At 42.8% G+C, this 25,554-nt stretch overlaps 1 protein-coding gene and 1 non-coding gene across 2 annotated transcripts; one reads left to right on the top strand and one right to left on the bottom strand.

Annotated features, from left to right (window-relative positions):
- Nucleotides 1-157: 157 nt before the first annotated feature.
- On the bottom strand, nt 158-9,900 carry ATP6V1G1 (ATPase H+ transporting V1 subunit G1). Its single transcript, XM_003925199.4, has 3 exons — nt 9,714-9,900; nt 5,122-5,222; nt 158-933 (listed from the first exon to the last, which is right to left on the bottom strand). Exons 1-3 carry the CDS (start codon nt 9,793-9,795, stop codon nt 760-762), a joined length of 357 nt encoding a protein of 118 aa, XP_003925248.1. The 5' UTR covers nt 9,796-9,900; the 3' UTR covers nt 158-759.
- Nucleotides 9,901-18,638: 8,738 nt separating this feature from the next.
- On the top strand, nt 18,639-18,745 carry LOC120366505 (small nucleolar RNA U13). Its single transcript, XR_005581156.1, has one exon. It is a non-coding gene; the product is annotated as a small nucleolar RNA U13 (small nucleolar RNA).
- The last annotated feature ends 6,809 nt before the right edge of the window (nt 18,746-25,554 follow it).

The following is a 25,554-nucleotide window of genomic DNA, read 5'->3' as shown; positions in this document are numbered from 1 at the left end:
GTGATATGTGTGCTATTTGTATGCTAATATCCTAAGTTAAATTCTCCAGACCATCTAGGTCAAAGTGCATTTTGCATTATCAAAAATGAAGAACCATTGGTCATCATAGAGGCAAAGAACAAAAAGGAACGGGGGAAAAAATGCAGGACAAAGAGTCTTTACTTTTAAACGATTATTGATACACCAAGTAGTAACATGTAACAAGTTCTTCAATTCTATCATCTAGTTAAGAGAAACTAAAAGCAGCCCAATTACACTAGTATTCACTATTCTAACCATTAGCAAGAATGGACTACTTTAAGGCTGGCTGCTGCTTCACACAGGTTACAAATAACTATTTACTACTTTTTCATAGATAAAGCCCCTGACCTTCAAGAAAGTATTAAGGGAAAAAATTATTTAATCCCTTCCTTTCTTCAAAGAATTGTTATGTGGTGTTTTTTTAAAAACTAGATCTAAGAAAGAAAAAGTCAACACTGATATACATGTTGCTTGAGCCAAAAGGCATAGGAAAAAAGACAACATATGCTCATTAAATTCCTAAGAAATATGAGGTAAAAAGATGAAATTTTTAGGTAATTTAAGTCTGTACAAAAAAGCTAGATTTGCTATTCTCCAAAAAGTGGAAGGACCTACTACATAATATACGGAAATAATTTAACGCCATTTCATAAGAAGATAACTAGAGCTGTACTAAAGCTTCATATTCCATGAGGGCATCTAAAATGCCAATCCACAGAACAGGTGCTTCTCTCCTCTTTATCCATTTATGCGGTAGTTTTCATGGATTTCTGGCCGAATGTCACAGACAAAAGCCAAGAGGTTATCCAAGACTTCATCCCTGTTCTGCCGAAAGTAGGTCTGGAGGATGGTCATCTTCTCCTGGGTCTCCTTCTCCACTTCGGTGCTGCAACTGCCATGGGATCCCAGTGCCTGGAGATGGGGAGCGATGTCACAGAGGGATTATCAGAACAGCGCTCTGGCTGGTCAGGTACATTTCATAAGCTACTTGCTGACTCTCGAAGAAACCCAGGCTCATCAATCAATATGCTCAGAAACTGGCAATGTGACCTCGTGGCTGAAGCACATGTGAAGTATTCCCAGAGTTAACAGGAGACACATCTACCAAAAGTAAACTGCATAGCATTTCCACTGCTAGGAAATTATCCCAAAGATATATTCACATCTCTCCAGAGTCTACTGTATAGTCTTAACCAAAGACAGGAATCAGCCTAAAAACTCAACAACTGAGGACTGGTTAAGCAAATCATGGTGCTTTTATGCAAGAGAACTATTCAGCAATTGCAACGAACTGTAAAATATGCAGTTTAAGGAGGGGAAAAGCAAGATATTCAACACTATCAGTGTGGTTAGTATGTCTTTGTATCTGTGGTTTTAAATGTGGGGAGATACATGGTGTTTAAAAAACTCCTAAATAACAATAAATATAAGCCAGACATGGTGGTGCATGCCAGTAGCCTCAGCTGTTCGAGAGACTGAAGCAGGAGGATCGTGTGTTTGAGCCCTACTTGGGCAAAATCGCAAGACCCAATTTCCAAACAAAACAAGTAATAATAATAAACACAAAGAAGACACAATTTAGGAGGAATATACAAGGAGTTTCACCATTATTGGTTAGTGTTTTACTTAAGTTCAACAGTGGATTCACCATGTGTCACATCTGTTCTTGCAAATATATATGTTGTAGAAGAATTTAAAAAAAGAAACCTGTTAACAGTGACTGGTTCTGAGGACTGCAGGTCTGAGAGAGAGAAAAACTAATTTCTCATTACTGCCCCCTTTTATTACCTGAATTCTTATCGTACACGTCTTACCTCTTCAGTTCCTCTTAGCAGTTTCACACACGCTGACATGAATTTTATCTAACCTTCTATGGCCTTCACAATACGGCTGGCTTTTTGTTCACTGTGTGCCTTCTTTATTAGAACCTGACCTATAAGGTTCTAGAGAACGTAACTTTTGTGTCTGACCCTTTTTATTCACCTAACCTGCTCTTGCCTCACTATGTATATGCTAGTAACACCATCCCTTCATATTTGGATAACGTATTAATTTGCAAAGGATTCTCTCACATTACCTATTCCTCACAACCACCTATAAGGAGGCTATCGCTCCTTTTTTCCCCCTCTCCAAGGAGATGGGGTCTTACTATGCTGCCCAGGATGGCCTCAGCCTCCAGGCTCAAGAGATCCTCCTGCCTAGCTGGGACCACAAATGTGCACCACTGTGCCTGACTTTATCACTCCATTTTCTCTTTTTAAAAGATGGAGTCTCACTCTGTCACCAAGCTGGAATGCAGTGGCGTGATCTCGACTCACTGCAATATCCACCTCCTGGGCTCAAGCTATCCTCCAACTTCAGCCTCCTGAGTAGCTGGGACTACAGGTACACCCCATCATGCCCAGCTAATTTTTGTATTTTTTGTAGAGATGGGGTTTGGCCACGTTGCCCAAACAGGTCTTGAATTCCTGGGCTCAATCGATTCACCACCTCAGCCTCCCAAAGTGCTAGGATTACAGGCATGAGTCACCATGCACTTACGGCTCTTCATACTATAGTACAACTGTTCCTATTACAGGAATATCCTGGGGCATCTCATTACAGCTCAGTTGCTAACTCATATTTTTATGTTCATAACCTCATTCCCTGTTTCGTGAATATAAGCCATATGCTAAGCTCCACTAAGTTGTCTGAAAAACTAAGGAGGTTACAATGGAACACTGCTAGAAAGATTCAGAGCTTGGCCAGGCATGATGGCTCACACCTAAAATCCCAGCACTTGGGAGGCCAAGGCAGGTGGATCACCTGAGGTCAGGACTTCGAGACCAGCCCAGCCAACATGGCGAAACCCCATCTCTACTAAAAATACAAAAAAAAACAAAAAAACAAAAAAAACCCCTGCCAGGCATGGTGGCGGGCACTTGTAATCCCACCTACTCTTGAACGCAGGAGGTGGAGGTTGCAGTGAGCCAAGATTATGCTATTGCACTCCAGCCTGGGCAACAAGAGTGACACTCCATCTCAAAAAGAAAAAAAAAAAAAAAAAAGGCGCAGAGCTTTTGCTTTATAGTACAGTAACCAGTACCATCTCTATGAGCAACTACAGCAGATTATAAAAATATGAGGGCACATGTCATCGGGACTTACTGAGCCTGTGCCATGAAAAAGAAAAAAGAATGTAAAAATATGAAGACAGGCTGGGCGTGGTGGCTCACACCTGTAAGCCAGCACTTTGGGAGGCTGAGGTAGGCAGATCATGAAGTCAGGACTTCAAGACCAGCCTGGCCAACATAGTGAAACCCCATCTCTACTAAAAATACAAAAATTAGCTGGGCATGTGCGTGCATGCCTGTAATCCCAGCTATTTGGGAGATTGAGGCAGGAGAATCACTTGAACCTGAAAGGTGGAGGCTGCAGTGAGCTGAGATCACACAATTGCACTCCAGTCTGGGTGACAAAGTGAGACTCCATCTTGGAAAAATAAAATAAAATAAAATAAAATGAAGACAATGCCTGCCCTGACATAAGGGTACTTTTACATTGTTTTATAAGCAGTCTGACAACTTACAGCACCAATCAGCCCCAGTTCAAGAATCAAAGAAAAGAAACATGTTAAGTTTTGTTTTTCTTTTTTTCTTTTTTTTAAGAGACAATGAACTGGTTTATTGCCCAGGCTGGTTTTGAACTTCTGGCTTCAAGCAATCCTCCCACTTTAGCCTCCCCAAAGTGCTGGGATTACAGGTGTGAGCCACTGTGCCCACCCAAGTTTTAATAGCACTGTAACTGCCAAGAACAAAGATGAACCAGCACTTTGGGAGGTCAAGATGCGAGGATCACTTGAGACCAGGCATTCAAGGCCAGCCGAGGCAACACAGCAACACCCTATCTCTACAAAAACAAAAAAAATCAGCTAAGCATGGTGGATAATGCTCTAGTTCTAGCTACTCAGAAGACTGGGTGGGGGTAGACTGCTTCAGCCTAGGAGCTCTAGGCTACAGTGAACTCTGATCACACCACTACACTCCAGCCTGAATGACAGAGTGTGACTGTCTCTTACCAAGAAAAAATTGATCACAATTTTTGCTACTTAATGCTAGGAGGGAGGTATGTGCCTTTAATCACTGGATTTGGGCCTGGAAGTGTGTGTGCTGGAACTACTACAGGCCACAACGTAGAACTTGAGAGAAATACAAAGACAAACATACAGGTGAGAGAAAGTCCTAAGTATGTTATTTAAGCTCCTGGATTTTTAATGATATAGGCCAATACATTCCATTTAGAATCAGTTTAAATTATATTTTCTGTTACCTGCACCCAAGAGTCCTGATAGTTTCTTTTCTCTGTGAAGCCCTCCTCTATCCTTCCCCCTTTCCACAATGGTCCCTGCTTCCTCTGTACTCCCTGTGATCTGTTTTTGTGCTATTATTGTGCGCACCACAGTACAGCCCAGAGCACTGGTTAAATGTCTGTACTGTATATACCAGGCGTCCCCAAACTTCTCACACAGGGGGCCAGTTCACTGTCCCTCAGACCACCACATACTGTGCTCCTCTCACTGACCACCAATGAAAGAGGTGCCCCTTCCTGAAGTGTGGCGGGGGGGGGGGGGGGGGGGATAAATGGCCTCAGGGGGCCGCATGTGGCCCGAGGGCCATAGTTTGGTAACGCCTGGTATATACTAAAGTGGGGCTCCAGTTGGTTTATGGTTATGACTGTCACAGCACTTTTCAGTTGTCTCTGCATGGTTTGCACTGTATTACTGAGTCTCCCTGACCACCAGATGGTAAGCTACACTCCATGATGGAAGGGACCGTGCCTATTCTTGGTCACCGCTCATCTCTAGCATCTAGCACAGTACCTGGCACATGTTAACTGTTCAACAGGTATGTGTTAAATGACTAAATAAATGAAAATTAGGATTCAGTATGTGTGGAAAAACTGATCATCCTAAGAGACAGACGCCTAAGCATCCAATAAAACACACAATTACCAATTTTCAAAATTCTGCCAGAATCTCTGGGCTATGCTGGATATTTTGAGAGCCTTGGCAGGTGGGGTATCAGGAAACTAAAGCAGTAATGAAAACAAATGGGGCCCCACCGCAGCTTCCTTGGCCTTGAACTCTTTCTCCCTCTGAAGGCGGTACTGTTCAATTTCAGCCTGAGCTTCTTCTTTGGCCTGCTTCAGCCTCCGGTTCTTTCCTGTTTTCAAAGGAGAGAGCTGTATCAGGAAGTGGTTAAAAGCAGAAAAGCAAGGAAAGACTGAGATGTTAAATTTTAACAATAAACCAAGAATAAATTATGACACAGTCCCAAGAGATGTGCATGGGAAAGAGGGAATTCAGAGCTAACGAACAGTACAGGTTCTTCCCTCCTGCAGGCTGTACTTAACTAGGAAGTGACAAGATGAAAAGGGATACCTTCTGTAACTACAGCCCATAAAAATGATGGAAAACAATTGTAGAACATGTCAGAATATTCTCTCAATCTCAACTATTAAGAACCAACATAAAATGGGTAACACTAACCATCTAGGGATCTCTTCTCAACAAGTAAACACCTAAGTATGCTGCTGATGAAAACTGCAGCCCTACCTAGATGCTTACCGAGAAGGCTAATAAGCTCTCAAGGGACATCAACCTGTAACGTAACTAATGAACCAGATGATGCAACACTGGAAACTAAAAGCAGTGCCTGTCACAAGGAAGTCAAAGTGGTGACTGCACAGGAATGCTAATGAGGAGCACTGGGCAGTAAGACTGCACGAGTGGCTAAGAGGAGACACAGGCATTTTGGTTCCTAGAAGTAAGCGGCTTAACACAGAGCTGGAAAAAAATCTCTAGGTTTGGTCAGAGCCTGTATGAAACAGACTATAAGGACAGCCAACACATACTCTCTGCTTTGAATGTCCGATCACCAATTTAAAAAAAAAAAAAAAAAAAAAAGAGGGGCTTTAGACCATCAACCTATTTATTTAATTCAGAGCAACAGACATCCTGGATCTAAAATTAAGCTTTGTTATAATGGTACATCATTGTATTATCAACTGTCTAAAGCCCATGTGGCTGAATGAAAACAAACTTAATCTTCCACCTCCTGATTAAGAACAGAACTTCGGACCTGTAAAGAAATGACCCCACAACACCAACATTCCTTACACTAGTCTGAAACAAGTCTCTCTCTAAGCACTCCAACGACTATTTCTGTAAGTCCACATTCACTCCAATATTATTTCTGGCCTACTATTGTCTGCTTCGGGCACCTGTACCCCAATCCTTCACATGCTATCCTCCCATCAGCTGTATTGGACTGTATTTCAAAGCTAAAGATATTTTACAAACCAACAATCTGTAACACTCATGGCCCCAACATTCTGCAGTAGCTCCACGTGATTTCACAAGACATCATTCCCACTTCCATGGCTCCGTGCATTTATTACTCAAAATAATACCATTTACTGCCTTCAGCAAACACCTTCAACATTCAATACTGACAGGCACCTCTAAAAATCAAAAATATTTAAACAGGAAATCATATTTCTATTAAATCTTGTTTTTCTTGGGCCTTACATATGGAAACCAGTGTTTTGTTTCACTCCAATGAAATATGCCACTAACATAAACTTTTTAACAATGTTAAGGTCCAAAGCAATGATTTCATTAAAAAAAATTGGATGGAACCATTTCACATCATGCACTGCCTCTTCCCAACTCTTAAAGGGGCAAGTCAATCATAATTATAAATCAAGAAAGGCAATTTTTCAAACTGCAGTTCTTCTAAATACCTCTGTTCCTAACAATTAACAGTTCTGAGACAGGCCGGGGGGTGGTGGCTCATGCCTGTAATCCCAGCACTTTGGGAGGCCAAGAGTTTGAGACCAACCTGGCCAACATGGTGAAACCCTGTCTCCACTAAAAATATAAAAATTTATTTTACAATTTATTTTTGTATTTTTTATTCATTTGATTTTGTATTTTTAGTAGAGACGGGCATGGTGAAAGGCACATGTAATTTCAGCTACTCAGGAGGCTGAGGCACAAGAATCTGCTGAACTCGGGAGGTGGAGGTTTCAGGAAGGCAAGATCATGCCACTGCACTCTAGCCTGAGCAACATAGTGAGACTGTCTCAAAAAAAAAAAAAAAAATCTGAGATGTATGTTAGCATAAACTACTAGCCATAAATACTTTGTTTTGTTTTTTGAAATGGAGTGCCCCTCTGTTCCCCAGGCTGGAGTGCAGTGGCGTGATCTCAGCTCACTGCAACCTCTGCCTCCTGGATTCAAACAATTCACCTGTCTCAGCCTCCCAGGTAGCTGGGACTACACGTGTGTGCCACCACACCCTGATAATTTTTGTATTTTTAGTAGATACAGAGCTTCACCATATTGCCCGGGCTGATCTCAAACTCCTGACCTCACCCACCTCGGCCTCACAAAGTGCTGGGTTTACAGGCCTGAGCCACCACACCTGGCCATTAATACTTTTTAAAACAAATTCACAGCTACCTGAGATACAAAACCCTGCACCAGGCTTGACAGGATAAAGGCATAAAGCATAACTTCTATCTCCAGGGCACTCAGAATTATTCTTACCATATTCCAAGTATTTTTTCCTGCACTTCCCCAATCTATTCTCATATCCCTCCAGACAGATACAACTTCTGTTACTGATGAACCATCATAAGACAAACTCTGAGAAGGCATTCTGGAAATACTCTAGCGAAGGCATGACTGGAAATATTCTGGGAAGAACACAGAACTTTCCAGTCATGGGAGCAACAAAAGACTTCTTCCCATTCCCAACATCCTCAAAGAAAGCTTTTCAAGTACCACACAACCCCTAATTGAGTAAGTAGAGAAGACATGCTTGAAATCTAGTTGGATATCAGATAGATTAAGTCGTATACTAGAAGAAACATCAAGGAATTACTAAGATCAGTCTTTCTCAGTATCTTAGCCTTGCATGAGAAAAGTGGCTACTGAGTCCCAACTATGTTGCTTCCTAGGGTATGAACAAATCATTTCTCTCTGAGCCTCATTTTTACCATCTGTTAAATAGAGATAGAAGCATCTTTCTCACCAGATCAGAAACGGGGTACATAAAGTTAAATTAAACATAGTTTCTGTTCTACAGAAGCTTAGTCTAGTGACTGAGCCATATAAACAAACAGGTTATTGCACGGTACTGGCAGAAATCAGCACTTGGGAGAGACTCCAAGCCTAGTCTGGGGGGAGAAGTATGAGTCAGGAAAGGCTTCCCGGAAGAAATGCTCCCTAAATTTTGAGGTATTATGGAAGACTAAGGGTCAGAGAACAAAGGGGAGGAAAATTGGAAAAGGCCTCTCCAGTCAGAGGAAACAGCGTGCACAAAGACCTGCAGGTCAAAGAAATCATGGTGCTTCTGAGGGATCACAGCGCTTAAGTATGGCTGCAGGAAAAGTACTAAGCCTGACCTACAAGAACCTCCCCCACTTCAGTAAGGAATTTTTTTTTTTTTTTTTTTTTTTTTTGAGACGGAGTTTCACTCTTGTTACCCAGGCTGGAGTGCAATGGCGCGATCTCGGCTCACCGCAACCTCCGCCTCCTGGGTTCTGGCAATTCTCCTGCCTCAACCTCCTGAGTAGCTGGGATTACAGGCACGCACCACCATGCCCAGATAATGTTTTGTATTTTTAGTAGAGACGGGGTTTCACCATGTTGACACCAGGATGGTCTCGATCTTTTGACCTCGTGATCCACCCGCCTCGGCCTCCCAAAGTGCTGGGATTACAGGCTTGAGCCACCGCGCCCGGCGGTCATTAAGGAATTTGAGCTTATTCCTGCAGGCCCTAAACTTTCGACTGCAAAGGCGGTGGGCAGTAATATTTGCATTTTATTTATTTTATTTATTTTTTTGTTCCTTGCCAGCAGGAAGTCACATGTTTGCATTTAGAAGAACGAGAGCAGAGAGGAGAATGGATTGCTTGGAGGAGAGCAGAACCGGTTCTTCCACTCCCCAGTCTAGGTTAAACTCACCTGTTAAATTCTTTAGCAACCTTACATTTTTCCACTCCAGCACTTATCTCTCCTGCAATTAATCCCTGGGGTGATCTCAAACTCCTAACGAAGCCAAGATACACTGGGCACTGCGCTTGCCACATATTAGACAGACAGAAACGCACCAATCAACGATTTAGAGCGCCATAGTACCTTTAGAGAAGCTGGTGTCTTGGACTAAGACGCTAGTAGTAGACAAGGCGAAAAAGTGAGATACGCAAGCCTTGGCGACTGACTGAAGGTGGCAAACGAGGGAGGGAGAAAAGGCAAAGAGGACTCCGGGTTTCTAGACAGAGCAACTGTGTGGATGCGGGCTCCCTTCACCGAGACTGACCACCCCAGAGCAGTAAGTGGAAGAGGGGAAGGACAAAGAACCCCGTTTGGAGAGCCCATTTCACACGCCTCCAAGCCGCAAGGACGGTAACCCATTATTGTTTCCAAGCCCGATTTTACTATCTCACATCGTGGCTTGCAGGCGATCCGCAAGCCTTCCGGAGCCTCACCTCCTCAGGGCTTCGAAACACAGAACCTTCCGCGACTATAACCACGCCCGCACCCTGCAGTTTTTCGGGCCTCATCTACCCACCACCATCTGCGGCCGAGCGGTCTTCCTTCGACTCGCGCGCGCCACGCCGGGGAGCCCCACCCTGAAACTCACTTTTGCGGGCCTCAGACACCTTCTCCGCGGCCCGCTTCTCGGCCTGCAGCAGCTGCTGAATCCCCTGCGACTGACTGGCCATGGCGGCAGCGATTATGAGACCGAGGTAAGCGGCCTAAGACACCTCGAAGGCCCCTTGGATCAGCTGACCCAGCCGCCGACGATCTGCGCCTGCGCCTTGCGCCTGCGCTGCGCCCCACCACCCCTGTCATCACGTGACCGCGTAGCGTAGCGTCAGCTGACAGATCTTGGCCTGGTGATTCGGGAGAGTTGGGGCGGGGCGGAGGAGGGCAGAGCAGAGCAGTTCGACTGCGCCTGCGCAGGGTCTCCGCTCTCCTCCCTCTACCGGCCCTGGCCAGTTTCAGCTGCTGCGGCGTGCTGGTTCGCTCGGCGTAGCCGCCCTGCCACGTGGTTATTGCCCTACTCCCTCCGTTTGCAGTATGCTAACATCAAGGTCAAGAGAGGAGGGGCCAAGCCAAATCACTTTCCTCTTACTCTCCACACTGCTCTACTTCCTCCCTTTCTGGGACTTCGTTTAGCACTCACATTTTATCGGGGGATCGTTTAGGAAGATTCTTGTCAGTTCCGGGGATAGAGTCTTGGGTTGCAAGTTAGGAGATTTGGGATCAAGTCTGCCACTAACTTGTGTGATTTTGTACAGGTTGCTGTTCCTTTCTGAACCCGAGTTCAGGAATGGACTGGACTGTTTCCCATAAATATTTGATGAAAGCCTGCTGTGATCCTAGACCTCTTGTTGATACTGAGGACATCGCAGAGAGCAGTACAAGGTCCCTGGCAGAGCTCACAGTTTATGGACACATGACAGGTTAATTTAAATAGACAATTACAAACTGTCATAAAATCATGAAGGAAAAATGCAGGGTTTTTTAAGAAGTAAACTTTAGTAAGGAGAGAGGGATGTGGCAATGTCTGAATGGTGTACCAAGGAAGTGGTGTTTGAAGTAAGATCTGAAGGCCGGGCACTGTGGCTCACACCTGTAATCCCAGCACTTTGGGAGGCTGAGGTGGGCGGATCTCTTCAGGTCAGGAGTTCGAGATCAGCCTGGCCAACATGGTGAAACCAGTCTTTACTAAAAATACAAAAATTAGCCAGGCGTGGTGGTGCGCGCCTGTAATCGCAGCTGCTTGGTAGGCTGAGGCAAGAGAATCACTTGAACCCGGGAGGCGGAGGCTGCAGTGAGCCGAGATGGTGCCGCTGCTCTGCAGACTGGGTGACAGAGCAAGACCTTGTCTCAAAAGAAAAAAATAAAATAAAATAGGCTGGGCGCGGTGGCTCACGCCTGTAATTCCAGCACTTTGGGAGGCTGAGGCCGGTGGATCATGAGGTCAGGAGTCTGAGTCCAGCCTAACCCACATGGTGAAACCCTGTCTCTAGGAAAAATTTAAAAAATTAGCTGGAGGCCGGGCGCGGTGGCTCAAGCCTGTAATCCCAGCACTTTGGGAGGCCGAGGTGGGTGGATCACAAGGTCAAGAGATGGAGACCATCCTGGTCAATATGGTGAAACCCCGTCTCTACTAAAAATACAAAACATTAGCTGGGCATGGTGGCGCGTGCCTGTAATCCCAGCTACTCAGGAGGCTGAGGCAGGAGAATTGCCTGAACCCAGGAGGCGGAGGTTGCGGTGAGCCGAGATCGCGCCATTGCACTCCAGCCTGGGTAACAAGAGCGAAACTCCGTCTCAAAAAAAAAAAAAAAAAAAAAAAAAAAAAATTAGCTGGGCGTGGTAGCGCTCACTTGTAATCCCAGCTACTCACGAGGATGAGGCAGGAGAACGCTTGAACCGGGGGGCAGAGGTTACAGTGAGCCAAGATCACACTACTGCACTCCAGCGACAGAGCAAGACTCTGTCTCAAAAAAATAAATAAATAAATAAATAATAATTAATTGTTTAAAAATAAAATAAGATCTGAAGAATAAGAAGTTACCCAGAAAAGGATAGTGGGGGTTGGAGGTGGTAAGCAATGATTAGGGAAAAAGGACCAGCCTGTGTGGAGTTGGGGAGGGGTCAGCTTGGCACAGAGACATCTCCCCATCCACAGTGAATAGTGAAATAGGAAGCCAGGGGTTGAGTTTACAATATGATAGGCCCTTGTCATCGCTTCACTCACTCCTCACAGTAACTTTGATACTGTTACTAATTCCATTATGTATTGACCAAACTGAACCTCAGAGAGTCCCAAAGTCTCTGAGCCAAAAGTCATGCCCCTATTAACATGCAGACAGGGCATCTGAATCCAGCCAGGGCTGCAGAGTTTAACACCTCATAGCTGCTGCTCTTCTGCAGGAATCTTGTGGGCTGAGGAAAGGACCAGGTGACCTCTAATCCCAGCGCTTTGGGAGGCTGAGGCAAGCAGATCACAAGGTCAAGAGATCGAGACCATCCTGGCCTCCATGGTGAAATCCCATCTCTACTAAAAATGCAAAAATTAGCTGGGTGTGGTGACACGTGCCTGTAGTCCCAGCTACTCTGGAGGCTGAGGTAGGAGAATTGCTCGAACCCAGGAGGTGGAGGTTGCGGTGAGCCGAGATCGCACCATTGCACACCAGCCTGTTGACAGAGGGAGACTCCATCTCAAAAAAAGGAAAAAAGAAAAAAGAAAAAATATGTACTTTTAATAATCTTTAGTCAGAGATATGTTCTCTTAGAGCCAAACTTTGTTGTGATTTTTTGTGTACTGAACCCGTACCATCTATATATATAAGCAGTGGGTTAAAACACTGTTTTTGAGCAGCAGTTTTGAAACTTTCCAGTCTGTATTCCTTGGTCTTCAGTCTTCAGTAAGGCTTCTGAATAAAACAAACTCAATTCTTTTCTTTTCCTCTTTTTTTTTTTTTTTTTTTTTTTTTTTTTTGAAACAGAGTCTCACTCTGTCACCCAGGCTGGAATGCAGTGGCAGGATCTTGGCTCACTGCAACCTCCACTCCCGGGTTCAAGCAATTCTCCTCCCTCAGCCTCCACAGTAGCTGGGATTACAGGCACCCATCACCATGCTTGGCTAAGTTTTGTATTTTTAGTAGAGAAGGAGTTTTATCATGTTGGCCGGACTGGTCTCGAACTCCTGAACTGAGGTGATCCAACACCTCAACCTCCCAAGGTGCTGGGATTACAGGCGTGAGCCACCGCAACTGGCAGAACTTAATTCTTTAAATGCTTGATTTTTTTCTTTGGTTGACATCAGAAAATACAATTCACAGTCAGGTGTGGCTCACTTGTAGTCCAAGCTACTTGGGAGGCTGAAGCAGGAGGATCCCTTGAGGCCAGGAGTTAGAGGCTGCAGTGCACTATGATTGCACCTATAAATGGCCACTGCATTCCAGCCTGGGCAATGCAGGGAGGTCCCATCTGTAAAAATAAAAAGAGATCAAAAGAAAGAAAACACAACTCACTCAGCTAATCAATGGAGGACAGCACATCTAGAAGTGGCATGAATATTAAAAGATATGCACACATTTAGAGGGGGCATGAAGATTGAAAGAGATGATGGTACCCCAAAACTGAAAACAACCGAAATGTCCATCTACTGATGAGTAAATAAACAAAAGGTAGCATATTCATACAATAGAATAGTATTTGGTTATGAAAAGGAAATAAAGCTTCAAAAAGGATGAAACTTGGTAATATGCTACATGAAAAAAGCTGGGCACAAAAGACTACATATTGTACAGTTACGTTTATATGAAATGTCCAGAATAGACAAATCGATACAGAAAGTAGTTTAGTGGTTAACCAGGGGCTGAAGGGAGAGGAATGGGGGAGTGACTGCTCACTGGGGCATGGGGTTTCTTTTTCGGGTGATGGAAATGTTCTGGAATTCGTGGTGACGCTTGCATACCCTTGTGAATATATAGAAAACAATTAACACTGAATTGTGTACTTTAAAAGTGAGTATGTGAATTATACCTCTATAAAGGTGTTATTAGCAAGAGATGATGACAGATGTGAAGACTTGCAATTTCTAGTCTGTAGTAAGAGCCAGAAAATGGAAGCTGTTATTTTTATCTGGCTAGGGGGTGATTGTTTGCTTTACAGTCTGGTCCTACACTTAACAAAAGCCTTCACATTAGGGTTCCTCTAATAGCTCAGTTCCTCGAAGCATCTAATATCTACAAATTCCAGAATTCTTTTCGCTTGCAGCATTTCAAAAGTTTATTGTGTAAAGGGAAAAAAATCAGACAATCCCGCCTCTCAAATTTTTAGACTGGTTTGAATTTTTCAATGATCTGAGTGGGTGTTTGTTGTTAGAACTTGAGTACCCTGGGAAGGTATCCCACAATAACTAGGAAATAAGGGTGAAGCCATTGCCCACCCCCACCCCCAGAAAAAGTTTTGAAATTCACAAAGTTGTCTGAAAGATGCAGAGCATTCTCAGACCTTGCTGCCCTGACCAAGGAAATAGATGCTTGGTGTCACAGAGAAAAATCAGCACTGAGACAAAGGATCTTTCAGCAACACAATTTTTACTTCCTGGACTGCAAGAAGGGTACTCTCACTAGCCATCATGCCACAAGAGTACAATGAATAAAGGAAAACTGACAAATTTATCCCTTGCGCATTTGGGGTCGTCCGTACTGCTGTGTCTGATCTCCATTGGCTGGAGTCAGACCTCACAATCAAAACTAAAACCCGATTGGCTAACAACTTAAAACTTTTCTAAACAGGTAAAAGCAATGGAGAGCTGGACATGTCTGTGAGCATGTCCAGCACAGATATCTTGGTTAAAGTACAAGGACATAGAATGTACTACGTGCCTGTAAGCATGGCATGTTTAACAGCTACATGGGATAGGGCTTAATAAAGTTATTAGCACACTTTAACAAGAAAGAAAACCTTAAAAAGGAACTTTTCTACTTCCCACATTAATTAATCAATTTATTTTTTAATTTTTGAGACAGAGTCTTGCTCTGTCACCCAGGCTGGAGTGCAGTGGCATGATCTCTGCTCACTCCAACCTCTGCCTCCCAGATTCAAGCAATTCTCGTGCCTCAGCCTCCCAAGTAGCTGGGATTACAGATGTAAACCACCACACCTGACTAATTTTTCTATTTTTAGTAGAGACAGGTTTTGCCATGTTGGCCAGGCTGGTCTTGAACTCCTGGGCTCAAGTGATCCTCTTGCCTTGGCCTCCCAAAGTGCTGGGATTGCAGGGGTTAACCACCATACCTGGCCCCTTTATAATTTTTACTTAACAGTAATTACTTCCTGTATAAATCAAGGGAGAGGAAGGGTTAACTTTGTATTAATTCTCAACATCCTGTCCACCTAAAGAAACGAAGGCAAAATTAATATAGAGAATTTTTTTTGAGACGGAGTCTCGCCTGTCGCCCAGGCTGGAGTGCAATGGTGCAATCTCAGCTCACTACAACCTCTGCCTCCCGGGTTCAAGTGATTCTCCTGCCTTAGCCTCCTGAGGAGCTGGGATTACAGGCACCTGCGACTATATCTGACTAATTTTTTGTACCTTTAGTAGAGACAGAGGTTCATCATAATGGCCAGGCTGGTCTCGAACTCCTGACCTTGTGATCCACCCACCTTGACCTCCCAAAGCGCTGGGACTACAGGTGTGAGCCACAGCTCCAGACTTCAATAATTTAGATAAGACTCCCTGCCATAGGATTCACAGATGACTTCCAGATATTTGTGACAAGGTCAAATGCAGAACCTTCAACTTCATGTTCCTTTATTCATGAGCAATTAAGATTAGAATTGCCTGTCCCCCTGAAACTAGCTAGAGACAAAGGTAAACATTTTCTGTTCAGCTGGCAGAGACTTCCCCTGATTGCAAAACCATGCTAACTGTTTCTCACGAACCTGTGACTTGTCATTCCTTCTTATAAATGTCTAAGGCAAAGCTACTTTGTCACAACACTTTGATCCTCACATTTAGATGGCTCTCCCTATTGCAACAGCCTCTATAGAATCATATCCTTAATTGTCCTATGCATTTTGTTTTTTTAAAAAAATTAGTTTAGCCAGGCATGGTGGATGTAGAGACCTCCATTGCTACAAAAAATTAATCCCAGCACTTTGGGAGGGTGAGATGGGAGGATCACGAGGTCAAGAGATTGAGACCATCCTGGCCAACATGGTGAAACCCTGTCTCTATGAAAAATACAAAAATTAGCTGGGCACAGTGGTGCATGCTTGTAATCAGCTACTTGTGAGGCTGAGGCAGGAGAATCGCTTGACCCCAGGAGGCGGAGGTTGCAGTGAGCCAAAATGGCAATACTGCACTCTAGCCTGGCCACAGAGTGAGACTCCATTAAAAAAAATAATAAGAAGAATTGGTTTTGGGGAGTGGGGAGTCTCAAAAAAAATTAGTTTTAATTATTTTCATCACTTTGTTTCTTGATGCAGATGATGATAACGATTATTAGATATTTTAGTTGAAAGGAGACATATTTTAAAATGCAGAGAAAATTAACTTCCAATAATATGTCAGGGACTGGCACTAAAAAAAAATTTCAGACTGCAGGCTGGGTGCAGTGGTTCATGTCTGTCATCCCAGCACTTTGGGAGGCCCAGGTGGGCAGATTACCTGAGGTCAGGAGTTGGAGACCAGCCTGGCCAACATGGTAAAATCCCATCTCTATTAAAATAAATACAAAAATTAGCCAGGCATGGTGGCATGCACCTGTGGTCCCAGCTACTTGGGAGGCTGAGGCAGGAGAATCACTTGAACCCGGAAAGCTGGGATTGCAGTGAGCTGAGATCACACTCCAGCCTGGGAACAGAGAGAAACTCCATCTCAAAAAAAAAAAAAAAAAAAAAAAATTGTTTTTTCAGACTACAAATGAGTTATACAAATGAAAGTATCAAACGGAGACCCAGCTATCAAGATTAAAGCACTCAATATATTAAAAATTCACAATTATTTGTATAGAACATATAAAAACATCAGCTTACTAACCAACTGTGGTAATTTTGAACTAACACAGAGGTTTGAAAAAATAATTATTCCTCACCTCTCTAGCCCCAATAACTATGAAGTCAGTTTTATGACAGGACTCCAAACACTGAATTGTGATGAGAAATGCTAGGCCTAATTCAGATATTATTTAAAGGTGGTTTCGAAATATAGATTTAAGAAGAAAATAAAAACAAGACAGAAATAAATCACTAAGTAGATATATGCAAAGAAAGTTATAAATATGAGAAGGTATCTTTGTTAAGAAAGATGAAAAAGACACATAACTTTGTATTAGACAAAATCTTGCGTGGTAAAAATGATAAAGAAAAAAGAAAAGTAAATTTTTGTCCTAAGGTAGAGTAATTGTTTGTTCTGATATTAAAAAGAAATACTAGAACAAACTGAGGCCTAAGCAAGCCATAAGAGGTTTGAGCAAGTTGCAAAAGGTTTGTGAAAGATGAATTTTATAAAATAAATTTTGTACGTATAAAATTGGTTAAATGTAGAAGGAAATTGTTTATAAATTTTTCTGAAAATTGAATATATGGATACAAAATAAAAAACTAGTTCTCTATGTTTAAAGCAACAAGAGTTTCCTGGAGTATCATTGCTCTCAGTTAAAAAAAATTACAAGAAGTTTTGATTTTTAATTCTGAAATCTGGCTGGGTGTGGTGACTCACAGCTGTAATCCTGGTGCTTTGGTAGGCTGAGGCAGGAGGATTGCTTGAGGCCACCACGAGTTTTCGACCAGCTTAGCCAATATCATGAGACCCCAGTCTCTACAAAAAAAAAAAAAAAAAAAAAAAAAAAAATTATCCAGGCATGATGGTGCATACTTGTAGTCTTCCTCCCAACCCCTTCCTCAAGAGGCTGAGTTAGGAGATCAATTGAGCTCAAGAGTTTGAGTCTGCAGTGAGCTATGATGTAAAACTGCACTCCAGCCTGGGCAAGAGAGTAAGACCCTATCTCTAAAACAAAAAAATCTGTTATCTGTTTCTTTAAATTTTTTTTACCATCTTCTGAACTATAATCTCTTCCTGTTTTATGGTTTCTGTTTAATTTCCCTAATTCTAGGTTTAGAATGCTATCTTTTAAATTTAAAGCAATAATTTAATTTCTCAAAATAGACTCTCTTGAAGATTTTCCGATTTACATCTCAGAAGCTCAACTTCTGTTTCACTTCATTCCACATGATTTGCAGGTCACAGACCGTTATCGTCTGCTCTTCCTCCTCCCCTTAAGAAGGCACACTTTTTTTTTTTTTTTTTTTTTTTTTGCTTGATTAGCTTAATGACTCTCTCCCTTGACCTTTTGGTAAGCATCTGTACTTCTTTTCTCTGATTCTAACTCTGCTGCTGATATGTTTGTTTTAAAGGCCTAGAAAAGCAGTATTTTCCTCCAGCAATAACTTGATTCTGTACTGTTGGCTTTTCTTGATATGTCTGAATTATTCCATGTAACCAGGAAATTTAATGTGCTTTTACTTTTTCTAAGAGCCATATGTTTCCCTGCTCAAGGTACTGATTTTTTTGTTTACTTCTTTAATATAGTGTATACTCATGACCTTGGACACACACATATCCAGTGTCAAATTGAATTCAAGTACCTTTTCATTAGGTTAGATTTTCAGGTTATCTAAAAGGACCTCCTATAAGAAGCAATTACACTGCTGAAGTATATTCTTTATTTTTCGGTAATTGGCCTGGGAAAAAAAGATTCTGTGTTTTATCAAGATAATTTCCTGTGCTTCATGTGGTCTTTATTATGTTTTTGATTACTTAGGAAAACTGAGTCTTTAGCCTTTAAAAAAAAAAAATACATGCGACTTTCTGCATTTGCTTTTGAAATTTTTATTCTTTGAGATAGGATCTCACTATGTTGTCCAGCCTAGCCTTGAACTGCACTTAAGGGATCCTCTCACCTCATTCTCCTGGTTGCTGGGACTACAGGTGCACACTACCACGCTCAGCTTACTTTTGAAATCTTCACTCACAATCCTTTTCTAGTTCATAAGCATGAAGACTGAGTGTTCGCACTTGTGTGTGAGATCTGCTACCCTCAAACCTTGAAACCTTCAGTCACTCCTGTTAAGTGAATGACTGTTATTTCACTATTATCCGTGATTCTGTTTTAATTAAATGTTTGATATATTTTGACATATTTGGCAGGCTTTCTCAGTATCAGACTTCTAAATGAAGTCTTTTTGACCGAGAATTATCTTTGGGATTTTCTAGTTGGGCCTCTGGAGAGCCTCAAAGGATGTATTTTTTAGCTGTTTTCAGAGCCTCAAAGGATGTATTTTTCAGCTGTAGAGATGTTAAACTAATTAGGCTTATTTGATGTATTGAGTTGTATGGGAAGCATTGGAGGCACAGATGGGAGCAAATAACAAAGTGATGCTAAATCTTCTCTAAGTTATATTTATATGGCTGCGTTATTGATGTGAATGATCTAAAAATTATGTAAAATTTATAAATGTTTGATGCTCCTAATGTAATGTTGTTAGTCATTTTTCTGGCTGTTATCTTAAAATGCTGTTTGCAATAAATGTAACTGAGTTTCCTGGTCAATTCCTGAACTCTCATCAGATTTGTAACCATGGCTGTTCTAAGCCTCTGTCTTCCACAGTTTTAATTCTTCTTTAAGTGCATCTGCAGATTCACGGAAAAGACTCTGGCAAGTACTCCTGAATATAGGTGTCTGATAAATTTAAGATCAATGCACTAAGTAAAGATATTCAGGACCCCCATGAAGAAACTGATAAATTCATGGAACTGACAATTAAGATGAAAGGGAACAAAAGTTAATTACATGAGATTTGAAACATTGTTGGTTTTTTACTTAAATGTTTTGTTTTCCAGATTTAAGGAGACTGCCTCTCAGGTTATCCTGTAGTTTACAGCAATTTGGTAAAGTATACTTTTGTGAACAAAACTGGCAACATTTACTTTTTCTCTGTCCCTCCAAAATTTGGAAACTATTTGTGAGTATTCTTTTTTTTTTTTTTATGGCAATGTAGTTGTTTGCATAAGATACAATTGGAAACATTGGTTATATTACCAAGGTTTTTTTTTTTTTTTTTTTTTTTTTTTGAGACGGAGTTCCGCTCTTGTTACCCAGGCTGGAGTGCAATGGCGCGATCTCGGCTCACCGCAACCTCTGCCTCCTGGGTTCAGGCAATTCTCCTGCCTCAGCCTCCCTGAGTAGCTGGGATTACAGGCACGCGCCACCATGCCCAGCTAATTTTTTGTATTTTTAGTAGAGACGGGGTTTCACCATGTTGACCAGGATGGTCTCGATCTATCGACCTCGTGATCCACCCACCTCGGCCTCCCAAAGTGCTGGGATTACAGGCTTGAGCCACCGCGCCCGGCCATTACCAAGGTTTTAAATGTGATGTCATATTTTCAGCTACTTATAGGCACTGCAGAAAAAGTTTTAACTCTGCCTTAGATTAGTTTTCGAGCCTTGAGAAATTTTTAAAAGTTCAACCTGAGATTCCTATTGGTCAATTACCATTTCTGCTGTGCCTCTGTGAATTTATCAGGCCAAATTTGATAAAACAAAACAAGTAACAACCAATTAGTCTATCGGATTATCTTTGGTAGAAATCAGAATGACTATAGCAAAAAATTATCTTTTTTTTTTTTTTTTTTTTTTTTTCTTTTTGGAAACAGAGTTTTGCTACGTTGCCAGGAGCCAGGCTGGAGTGCCGTGGCGCGATCTCAGCTCACTGCAACCTCTGCCTCCTGGGTCAAGCAATTCTTCTGCCCCAGCCTCCCTAGTAGCTGAGACTACAGGCACGTGCCACCACACCCAGCTAATTTTTGTATTTTTAGTACAGATGGGGTTTCACCATGTTGTCCACGGTAGTCTTGATCTCTTGACCTCATCATCTGCCCACCTTGGCCTCCCAAAATGCTGGGATTATCTTTCTTTTTCTTTCTTTTTCTTTTTTTTTTTTTTTTTTTTGAGACAGAGTGCGGTGACTCAATCTCCACTCTGGCAACCTCCGCCTGCCAGGTTCAAGTGATTCTCCTGCCTCAACCTCCCGAGTAGCTGGGATTACAGGCATGTACCACCACACACTGCTAATTTTGTATTTTTAATAGAAAGGGGGTTACTCCATATCGGTCAGGCTGGTCTCTAATTCCCGACCTCAGGTGATACGCCCTCTTTGGCCTCCCAAAGTGCTAGGATTACAGGTGTGAGCCACCATGCTGGGCCTTGTTTCTGTTTCTAAAGAAAAACTATCATATACCTATTACTAGATGGTAGCCCTGTGTTGAGTATTTTTGTTTGTTTGTTTGAGCTTTTATTATTTACCTGCGTGGAATGAGCTGGATCTTAAATTCTTCTAGGCTCCTCCAGTCCACTTTTCTCCCACAGAATTACTAAGAATGGGAAGTGCTCTTTCCTATAGCCTCGTAAGCTGAAGTTAGACAACTTGGTATAAATCTCAAGGGTCAAGCCTCACACCCGATGTGTGGGCCATACCAAAAGTCCACCAAAACACTGAATGCCATAACCAGAGACATTTGAACTACAAACCAGGATGAGCAGTTGACATCTTCATGTTGTGGACAGCTTTTCCTAACATGATGGAATAAGATTTCCCGTCGTAATGAGCCTCTTGCCCCTCTTAATTTTTCCTTGCTTATTCCTATCTTTTTCACTTGGCATAATAATGATGCAATTAAAATTTCACAGTCAGCAGCTTCTGCGGGGAACTTGACCAAATGTTGCATCTGTCATGACGATCCTAAATAGTTACATGGCCTAAAAAGAAAGAAAGAAAAAAAAAAGCCTTTAGTCCATCCAATAGGTAACTTTAACAAAGTCCATAATACAACTGTCACTCTCTGCTTTATCTCAACCAGTCATGATATAATAGGTGACAGAATTGCTCTTGATTATCTAGCTGGGAAAGGCAATGTCTGTGCTATTTCTCATACTACATGCTATACCTGGATAAGTTCCTCTGGGGAAGTTGAGACCCAAATATACAAAGTAAGGAACAGGTCACATAGAAGCAATAGGTCTCACCTAATTCGCTATAGTCATTTGATTTATTAGTCGGTTGCCTTTAAGCCTGTGTTCATGGTTCAGAACTATTATTCTAACTAAAATAATCTTATTACTATCAATTATACTTTGTGTTTTCCTTTATAACTTTGTATCTGTTGCCCGTTAAATTTCTGCAAGAGTATGACTTCTAACTATAATGCTGTCCCAGAGCTTTGAATGCTAGCCAATCCCATGGAACAGACAAAATTAAACTTGACAGTGGGCTCCAGGTAGACGTAGCCTGAGCACCATCCCCTCCAAACCTCGTTTGTTGCTCAAATGTGGCTAAAAGGGTTTTGACACTTACTCCTACTTGCCAGTTAATTCCTTCTGAGGTGGGACCAGACTGACAAGTCAGGACAAGTTATGTCTACACGAAGAGACAGCCAAACTCTAACCACAAGATAATTAATCAAAGATGCCTTCAGAGAAAGATCGGGATCAAAAAAGGAAAGTACAAAAGTTGTCAGAATCAAAATGGTATCACTTGTGTCAAACTGAATTGACGAATGAAGCCGTGAAGGGGGGTTTCTCATGCATGTGTGCCTAATAACAAGAACGGTCACAAAAGACTGCAAAAACAACCTTGCAGGGAAGTCGCTACAACAGTACACAAAAAAATACTTCTGTAGGTTGGGTGAGGTAGCTTACGCCTGTAATCTCAGCACTGGGAGACTGAGGCAGGTGGATCACCTGAGATAAGGAATTTGAGACCAGCCTGGCCAACATGGCAAAACATCATCTTTACTAAAAATACAAAAAAAAAAAAAAAAAAAAAAATTAGCTGGGTGTCGTGGCCCATACCTGTAATCCCAGCTTCTTGGGAGGCTGAGATAGAAGAATTGCTTGAAACCAGGAGGCGGAGGTTGCAGTGAGCCCAGATGGCGCCACTGCACTCCAGTCTGGGCAGCAAGAATGAAATTCTGTTTCAAAACAAAACCAAACCAAAACAAAACAAAACAAAAAAAACCCTTGTCTTCCTTTACTTCCCTGAATATACCCGTATGTGCTCCCACTGTAATGCTCGTTCCTGGATAACAAACATCATTTTCTCTTAGAGAGCTTCTCTCTCTGTTACTTGGGTTGACTGAGGAATTGAGATCACACTCAGTGTCTGCCACTCCCTCAGTTCATGTATGAGCCAAGTGGTCAGAGGCGGCAGATCCTTGCCCAGGGGTTGCCATGCTTTTGCTCATGTGACCTGCAGCCCTGGAGTAGCAGAGCTGTCATTGCTGCACGTGTTTCCCTGTGACCTTTCAGTGGGCTCCCGCCCATTCCCAACTTCCGGTATCTACAACCCAGAGGCTTTTTTATTTTCCCCAGAGCTGAGGAAGGTGGCTTTTCCCAGGCACAGGGCAGGGTGAAAGTGACTGGGAATTAGTATCCTCAGTGACAGTAGGAAGTCTGTATATAAATACATCTATTTCCTCCTCCTTTGGGTGGGATCATTCTGAGGCATATGTTTTATGCTGTTTCCCCCAGGGAATTAAACTTTAGTTGCCCCCTATGGTAGCTGGCTTAATAATGCCCTTTCCCTTCCTTGTGTCACTTCTTTCATTGTGGGGAGTTGGGAGGAATGGAGTCCCGCTCTGTCACCAGGCTGGAGCACAGTGGCACCATCTTGGCTCACTGCAAGCTCCACCTCCTGGGTTCAGGTGATTCTCCTGCCTCAGCCTCCCAAGTAGCTAGGATTACAGGTGTGTGCCATCACACCCAGCTAATTTTTGTCTTTTGAGTAGAGATGGGGTTTCACCATGTTGGCCAGGCTGATCTCAAACTCCCGACCTTGTCATCCACCCGCCTCAGCTCTTTGTGTCACTTCCACATTCCCCTACCAGTCTGTCTTACACCTTCCAAAGACAAGCTTGTATTCAAATCCTTGCTTCTGAGAGAACCATACTAATCACCAGACCTGACTGAATATACAAAGAATGAACCTGGATCCAAGACAGCAACTCTACTCTGTATGTGATTATGGTTGAGAAACCAATCCAACTTATTCTCAGGGAGCACAGAAGGAAGAAACTCAAGTAGGAAAAAGGAAAGAGCAACACATGAGCTGGCTCTGGGGAGTGGTGGCATCCTGGGGGAGGCTGGTGTCCTCCCAAGTCCTGACTATGCCACCCCACTGATGTGCTTCCCTGAGGGTGCCAATGTGTCAACCTGATCACAGCTACCATTACAATCTTAAAAGACCCAACTCATGGAGGCTTTAGGGTCAGGCAGAAATGAGTTCAGATCAGTCTTGTGTGATCTTCAATAAATGGCTTTCAGCCTCTGAGCCTCAATTTCCTCAGTTCTGAATCGGAGAACATTGACTATCTCACATGTGCTTATGAGCATTAAATAAAGCAATGTTAGGTCGGGCACGGTGGCTCATTCCTGTAATCCCAGCACTTTGGGAGGCTGAGGTGGGCAGATCACAAAGTCAGGAGTTCGAGACCAGCCTGGCCAACATGGTGAAACCCCGTCTCTACTAAAAATACAAAAATTACCTGGACGTGGTGGCATGTGCCTGTAATCCCAGCTACTCTGGAGCCTGAGGCAGGATAATCGATTGAATCAGGGAGTCAGAGGTTGCAGTGAGAATCACGCCACTACACTCCAGCCTGGCGACAGAGCGAGACTCCATCTAAATAAATAAATAAAGCAAGGGATGCTAAGCAACCTGATACATAGTTTGTTGTCAATAAATGTAGCTCTGTCCCTTACCTGAGCTCTTCTACAGATACTGGCATCTACAAATAGTTCCTGTCTTTTGGTCGCCATGGTGACCCTAGACAAGCTATAAATTTTCCCTAATGAAGCTGCGATATTTTCACTTTTCGTGCTGTGCCTGTCTGTGTCTCGGATAGATTAAAGACTCTCAAAGGAGTCACATTTTAGAATGTGTAGTCTGACCATTTATAATCCACGTCACCCACTTTGATATAGGCAAAAACAATCAAAGAGGAAAAGCAGAAAATGCTCAACTCAGTCTTCCCTGAGCACAAACATGCTCTGCATTTTTGGTGGTTTAGGACACAACTGGAGGGTGGGACAGACAATGATCGGAATTGTTGGTTGACTTTGGAAGGAAGCCTTTGGCCAGTTGGTGTCATTCAAGAGGCCACTGATTGGCCACAGTGGCTCATTCCTGTAATCCCAGCTCTTTGGGAGGCTGAGGCGGGAGGATTGCTTGAGCCCAGGAGTTCAAGACCAGCTTGGAGAACATAGGGAGCATCTTATCTCTACAAAGTAAAAAGAAAGAAATTAAAAACTAGCCAGTGGTGGTGGCATATGCCTGTGGTCCTAGCAACTTGGGAGGCTGAGATAGGAGGATCACTTGGGCCCAGGAGGTTGAGGCTGCAGTGAGCCATGGTCATGCCATGGCACACCAGCCTGGGTGACAGAGTGAAACCCTGATTTAAAAACAAAGAGGCTATGAAGCAAGCTCTTCTTGTGTGCTCTTCACGTTATTTTCGCTTTGGGTAATTCATTTCAATTTAAAACAGCAAGCACACCTGAGTACCTGATCATACCAGGTATGGAGCTAGGCGTGAAGGTCTCAGATATGGACCCTGCCCAGGATCTGCCTCAGGGAGCTCATGGTCAGCAACACCACTTTCTTTGTAAGATGAAGGTGTCGGAGTATAAGATTTTTAAATCCCCTCTCACCTTGAGTTTCTGTCATTTGTATGAATGTGAGGTCAATTCTCAGAGGAAGCCTCTGAAGAAAGGCTTTACTTAAACATAAGCGTAAGAGACCTTTGAGATGTAATGGATTTTTGCACATATAAAAATGCTCATCTGGCATCTCTCTTTCCGTAAGTTTTAAAAAAAACAAACTGTCACGTAACAGGG

Source organism: Saimiri boliviensis, chromosome 2, assembly GCF_048565385.1.
Source record: "Saimiri boliviensis isolate mSaiBol1 chromosome 2, mSaiBol1.pri, whole genome shotgun sequence".
NCBI lineage: Eukaryota > Metazoa > Chordata > Mammalia > Primates > Cebidae > Saimiri > Saimiri boliviensis.
This window is presented reverse-complemented; position numbering and strand designations above follow the sequence as displayed.